Below are 7,089 nucleotides of genomic sequence, written 5' to 3' on the forward strand. Positions count from 1 at the left end.
ATTTATCAACTGTTCTGACAGCTGAATGCAAGTCTTCTAAATATTTGCTTCTTTTCACCAGTTTTTGTCTTCCAAGGATTATTCTTTCAGCTTCTGGTACAGGGAGAAATTTCTTTCAAATTTTTTAAACTCTTTCAACTCTGACTAATTTGACCAAGAGCAGCTAATCCCTCCCAATTAGCAGAATGGGAGAGATCATTTAAGCTTCTCCTGTCCCAGGTAAGCACAGAGTGCCTCTTCACAAATTCACAGGTAACCCATCTGGACAGTGTAAACAAGCTTAAAAATCAGAAACTTTAATGACAGATAATGCTTTTCATACCCTTAATAACCAATCCCTGAGTAAGTTGGTTTAAATTCAAGAAATAGCAGCACCTCTGCAAGAGGCAGCACTGCAGTTCAAGCAGGCTCTGGGGAAGGGAGGGGGGAAGGGGAAAGGAAGGGGAGACCGAGACTGCATCAGCCCTTCCAGCTTTTTGCAGTGCTGTTCCTACCCTCCATCTGCTTTGTCTATTGACAACGCACCCAAACAGTCTTCTGTGTGTGAAAGATGTTTGTAGGAATTAGGCCAACGGAACTATAACCCATTATGGGACCCTCACGCATTGCCAAGATATAATTAACAGTAGAGTAGGATTAATTTAGGAAGCTGATGGAAAATTCAGTTAGTTTTGCTGGATGGAGGTCAGTCATTCCGTATTTCTTTATTCTGAGCAGGTCACTGGGGAGAAGTGTCCATATTTGCATACAGCTGCGAGAATCAGACTGGAACAGAGCACCGTGGCAAGAAGAGTCACGACACACACTAAGGAACTATGTTGCCTGAGCCCCACTGGAACCTGCAGAGTCGATTCCTCATATGCCTACAAAGAAAAATAAATGGATTACATGCTTTTGACAAGCTATTTCTTTCTGATTGCAACGTAGAGGATTAGTAACCAGACCACTATTTAACTAGCCCTTTGCTAAGGCTTCTTGGATTCAAAATCAAAACCGAGATGGGACATCACCTTTCAACGTACAGCAAGCAGAGCACCAGCCGCTCTTGTGGCACAAAGGACAATAAATTTATCTGCTACCATTTTGAAAGGTAGCCATTTATATCCTCTGTATCTTTGTTCTTACAGTAGGCTTGCCATTGAGGATGTGCACGTAATACAGCATGGAAAAGTGAAGCGCTCAGAACGAGCACTTCACAGATCACTGGGAAGTCAGTTTTCTCCAAGGCGAGCAACTATTTGGTTGCTCTGTGATGCAGGAAGCTCCAAAATGTTTTTGGACAAGCGCTGCAGATATCCCAGACGTCTGCAGGTATCTTAAATATAGGAAGGCACGTGTGTTAAACAGAGTTTTTATGAGACAAATTATTATTTCTGGATCTCTACGCTACTGCAACCCTTTCGAGTATTTAAGGCAGTTGCTGATCCCACTAAAGTTCCAACTTTCCTTGGTTTTGCACACAGAATAAAGAAACTTCACTTTTTCCTGGATACTTAGCCAACTGGTTAACAACCAAACAAATAGAAGTGATTTTTTTTTTTTTTTAAGATGTTATTCCTTCAATCTTTGGGGTTTTACCCCTCCTTTAGTTAGATCACAAAGTAGTTTTCCACTTTGCTACTCCTCTGAAGTATTATGCAGAGACCTTTCTTAATTTGACCACTGCCAGTTATATCTTAGAATTCCAAGTATACTATTAGCAAAAGGTGGGCAGAGCAGCCCCATAAAGGACTAGAAGAGCACAGAGTGACTACAAGCATGTCAGAAGGGTAGGATGACCCCCATTAAAAGGCGGTCAGAAAGGAAGAAGGGAACCTCCCTAAAGGGAGAATTAGTGATTAGTTCCTGTGCTATGGAAGTCGCTAATCACAGAAAACAAGGCAGCAATTGTTAAACAAGAATGAAGAATTCCCACCAGAAGCAAGAACTCACCAGTTTGCGTGTTATGCTGTACCACTGACAGGGGCCCACGTTTTTGCCCGAACAGGGAGCTTCCACTTCAGCAGGCTTCCAACACTCTGCTGACAGGCGATCTACGGAAGATGTTAATGCGTCAGCAGGATCCAGACAGAATGAAACAACACGGCCTGCAAGACTTTTCCACATAAGGCATCTTTCCTCCACAACAGCTAGACAGAATCTACTCCCTGAAAGCCAAGAGGTGAAACAGCACTGACAGAAATGTGCCAGCTCACCTGCAGTCAAAGTGATGCTGGGCAGTCCTTTTCAGGAACTTTGCAGCTCTTCCCTTCCTGATACAGCAGGTACCCAAGGAAGACCCTCGCCTGTGTCGTATCTGGTCCCTTGGGATTTCTGTGCCCTTCAGCCTTTCAGCCCTTCTGTCTGTTTAAGGGCACAGAATTCATCACTGGCCTGTAGACCCCTCAACCTTAGCCATACAGTTATAATTTTTCTTCCCCCAAAACACAGAAGCCATTCTTCCATTTCTCCTTGTTGGTCTCCTGTTGGCACATGGAAGAACTCCCCTCCAATACTTTAAATGCTTTCATACTAATAATATGTTTTCCTGCTCATAAGTAGTAAATGTGGCAGAAAAATGGGAAGATGTCACACCCCTTTTTTAATTGACCAGGCATTCTTCTCTGCTCCTAAATTTATCCCAGAAAATCATTGCTGAAATAATGCACAAGTGAAGATAAAGGAGCTGAGAATCATTAGCACATTTGACTTAGCAGCTAGCAAGAATGATTTTGTGAAAGGAAATACAATTTGTAGCAAAAATGTAGGATTTCATTGCTCACGTAATTTGGAATATTTATTGTCAGTGGATATCAGGTTCTTGTTTCACAGGAGTCTGAGACTCCAACCATCCTAACCTTAAGGCACACAGTTTTCTACATTCCCCCCTTATATATAGGGAATATATAGAGAATATATAGCAAGAAAGTGTTACGAAACCATCAGAATACTCTGATTGCTCTGAATATGTGATAGTGAATATTAAATATGCCACGCGTGGCTTCAGCTGCCAAGAGAAACACTGAAAACGCGGTCTGAGCAGCTGACCTTTAACAAGGCAGGGCCTGCCGGGACTGTGACAAACACACCGACTGCCAGCGCTTTCAGTACAAGGGTACAACGGCAGCAGCGCAACACCAAGAAGTCTGTTGACAATTAATCTGCCATTGGTCAGGCAGCAGCAGCAGCATTCAAAGAGGAAGACAACGTGGTCTTTATCAGGGCCGCTCTCTTCCCCTCACGTTCACATGACTACTGAGACCTCCATCTCCGGAAGACAAATACAGAACCAGATTCGAAGCTCTGGATTGCCCACAATTATTCCTTTCTCCCCAAAAGAACACTTAACAAGAATCTCACTGTCACAACAGCAGACCAGTACTTCTGGGCTCTTCAGAACAACCAATGCCTCCTCACTCTCTTCTGCTGGCCGGTGGTAGCGCCCGTGTACAGGCAAGGCAGCTCTAAAACAGCGAGAACACCCAGGGTCGGGTTCCATGTACAGGAGAACAAGAAGGTTTGTGGCTAAGTACTCAGGAGCCTCCACATCGATCACATCAGGAATTAACACTGCCTGCAAGAGGAGAAAGATACAGATGTGGCTGCGATTAGAATTGACACAAGGGAGAGATGTGAGGAAAAAAAAAAATGTATGAACTTTTTGTGCATGATTCTGGGATTTTAGAGGCCACTGTCTCCTGCGGTAACCTACTGCAGCATCAGAAGGGAAAACTATTTTCCTCATTCTGTTTTCTAACACTGGGCCCAATTTTGTGGTCAGGAAGATCAAGTTGGAAATTCTGTCCTTAAGCTGACGCAAAATAACTTCTAAAGTCCCTCTCCAACGAGTGATTCTTATGTGTGAAAAGTTTACAGTGCAGCCATGCCTACAGCCAAATCCAAGAGGCATTAGCTTAACAATGCATGTAAGCAAGGCCATACCAAGCACTCGCAAGCATCCCAACAGCAGAAGTTGCCCAGAGTCTTTGCACACGTATGTTTTAACTGAATTAAGGGCCTAAGGAGGTTACCTTAAAGCTACAGCCTTAGCACATCTCCTTACTCAAGATGCGAAACAAACACTGAAAAGCAACACAGAAAGCTGTGATGAAAACGAAGCTGTGAACCCACTCAGTCTGAATGTGCAGCACACTACCTAGAGTCCACCACCACCTCTTTTGTGGGGGTTAACCTTCCGTCTTCCTAACCTGAATAGCTTTTACCACAGCCCCTCATCTGGGGCTGAGCAGAGTTGCAGTGGCTCCCCGGTACGCATGCCTATGTGTGGACACATCATCAGCATATGACATAAAACGCCCTGCACCGACAGGTGATGCTGATCAAACTAAGAGATACAATGAGATGTCACGAAGAAGATACTGTGCAGCATCTCCTTCCAGGAAAAGGAATTAACCACTTTGGTTCAACGAGCCAGATAACAATTACAGCTTCCTAACCGTACCCTTATCCGACTAACTGCCAGACGTCTTAGCTTTGGGGTTGTTACCTTTGTTAAATTGTGCTGCTGCAGCGACGCCAGCTCATAGGGATCCACATAGATTCCTGGTGGAAGACGAGTTCTAGCTGCCACTGTGCATCCTCCTGCATGCTCCCCCACTGCACCAAGTTCCACCCTCACCAGCAGGTCCCTTCAAACAAGCAACAGAAGCAAAACGTTTACACCTGCACTTCAAAAGATGGCACAAAAGTCACCCAAGAGACATACTCTGCAACACGCAGAGATGAGATGCAGCTCTTGCGTACTATAAAACAGTTCCCTGTCGAGCCACGCAGTCCTTCTCCAGTGAGGAAGAGGTAATGCACCCTGACCCCACACCCATGACCAAAATGAAGTTTCACTTCTTTGTTAACTTCTCAGAACCACCAACAGCCTCCTAGATCATCTTAGAAAAGGGCTGCCTGTTCTTCCTCAACTGCTGGAGAGGGTAGAGCAAAGGGCTACCAAGATGATTAGGGGATTAGAACATCTCTCTTATGAAGAAAGGCTGAGGGACTTGGGTCTCTTTAGTCTGGAAAAAAAGACGACTGAGGGGGGAATCTTACCAAGTCTTATAAACACTTAAAGGATGGGTGTCAGGAGGATGGGGCCAGGCTCTTTTCAGTGGTGCCTGGCAACAGGACAAGAGGCAACGGGCACAAACTTGAACATAGGAAGTTCCATCTCAACATGAGGAGCAACTTCTTGACTTTGAGGGTGGCAGAGCCCTGGAACAGGCTGCCCAGTAGAGGTGGTGGAGTCTCAGTCTCTGGAGACATTCAAAATCCACCTGGACGCGTTCCTGTGCAACCTGCTCTGGGTGACCCTGCTCTGGCAGGGGGTTGGACTAGATGATCTCCAGAGGCCCCTTCCAACCCCTACCATTCTGTGATACTACAGCTGTAACTGTTAATTACTTGATTGTGCTAATATATTCCTGGTGCCTAGCCATGCCTTCAGATCACAGCTGAGTGAGCTGATACAATTGTGAATTACGAGAGAAACTTCTTCAGATGTAAAATTAGCCAGCACATTATTCTGATGCAGCACCAGGGTGAGAACTCACCTGTGAAACCCCTCTTTCAGAAGCTCCTGCGTGACAGTGGCATCCTGACAAGCAGCCTGCACATCTAAGACAGCACAGAAGGAACGAGTAATGGCATTTACAGAATAGAACATGAAATTACCACACGGGCAGACAACCTGAACAAGCAAAGTCATATAATCTACAAACACATCATCTGCAAAACGTCTCACAGCAAAAGGGAAACGGTATTTCAATATAGTACAACCAACACCCATTTTGTCAGTGGAACAGCAAGCTTCGGCTACCACGAAGGCTGAAATATCTCTCTTTCATTTTCACCAGTAGAGCAACTTTCAAAAGCGTACTTTTGTTTTCACTGAGGAGTCTGCAATAATCCCCACTTTTTCCCCACTGCAAGCCCCATTGCAGGTGTGATTCCTTATCTCCTACATCAGTCCCTGTAACATCTATATTTTAACAATGAATTTTGTGTTACAGCCATTCTTCTCTTTATTTCTTTCTCTATGTTTCCACAGGGTTTCACTTTTAGATCTGAAACTCCAGTCACCTTATGAACAACATCAGTATCTGTTTGAGCAGAGAACTAAAGCAAGGGAACGTTGGCTTAATAAGAATTTTTGCAGAAGGTATTGCTGCTGTTTTTCAGTTACTTAATCTGGAAAACTGCTTGCTTCTGCTGTTAATTTCAATAACTAATAACTATTTCAGTTGGAAGGGACCTACGACGATCATTTAGTCCAACTGCCTGACCACCTCAGGGCTGACCAGAAGTTAAAGCATGTTGTTAAGGGCGTTGTCCAAATGCCTCGTAAACATTGACAGGGGCATCGATGACCTCTCTAGGAAGCCTGTTCCAGTGTCTGACCACCTTCTTGGTAGAAAAATCATAGAGTTGTCTGGGTTGGAAGGGACCTTTCAGATCACTGAGTCCAACCATTAACTTCACACTGCCAAAACCACCACTGAACCATGTCCCTCAGCACCACGTCTGCCTGGCTTTTAAACACTTCCACGGATGGCGATTCCACCACTTCCCTGGGCAGCCTGTTCCAGTGTTTGACAACCCTTTCAGTGAAGAAATTTTTCCTAATACCCATCCTAAACCTCCCCTGGTGCAACTTGAGGCCGTTTCCTCTTGCCCTATCACCTGTTACCTGGGAGAAGAGACCGACCCCCCCTGGCTACACCCTCCTTTCAGGGAGTTGTGGAGAGAGAGAAGGTCTCCCCTCAGCCCCCTTTTCTCCAGGCTGAACACCCCCAGCTCCCTCAGCCGCTCCTCACAAGACTCGTGCTCCAGACCCCTCACCAGCTCCGTTGCCCTTCTCTGGACCCGCTCCAGCACCTCAATGTCTCTCTTGCAGTGAGGGGCTGTTTCACAATATCCCGTCTGAGCCTCCCCCCGCCCGCACTCACGGAGGCCGCAGAGGAGCGCTGCCAGCCCGGCACCAAGCAGCGCCTGGCCCCGCCGCCCGCCCGCCATGACGGACCCGCTTCCCACGGCCCGGCACCCCCCGTGCCCGCCTGACCTTCCCACCCCTCTCTCCGCGGGACCCGCCGCCGAGCA

At 46.1% G+C, this 7,089-nt stretch overlaps 1 protein-coding gene across 1 annotated transcript; it reads right to left on the reverse strand.

Annotated features, from left to right (window-relative positions):
- Positions 1-264: 264 nt before the first annotated feature.
- On the reverse strand, positions 265-7,035 carry PIGX (phosphatidylinositol glycan anchor biosynthesis class X). Its single transcript, XM_054207311.1, has 6 exons — positions 6,939-7,035; positions 5,544-5,607; positions 4,487-4,628; positions 3,340-3,553; positions 1,933-2,033; positions 265-863 (listed from the first exon to the last, which is right to left on the reverse strand). Exons 1-6 carry the CDS (start codon positions 7,003-7,005, stop codon positions 705-707), a joined length of 747 nt encoding a protein of 248 aa, XP_054063286.1. The 5' UTR covers positions 7,006-7,035; the 3' UTR covers positions 265-704.
- Positions 7,036-7,089: the final 54 nt, after the last annotated feature.

The sequence above is a fragment of the Rissa tridactyla genome, chromosome 6 (genome assembly GCF_028500815.1).
Source record: "Rissa tridactyla isolate bRisTri1 chromosome 6, bRisTri1.patW.cur.20221130, whole genome shotgun sequence".
Taxonomy (NCBI): Eukaryota; Metazoa; Chordata; class Aves; order Charadriiformes; family Laridae; genus Rissa; species Rissa tridactyla.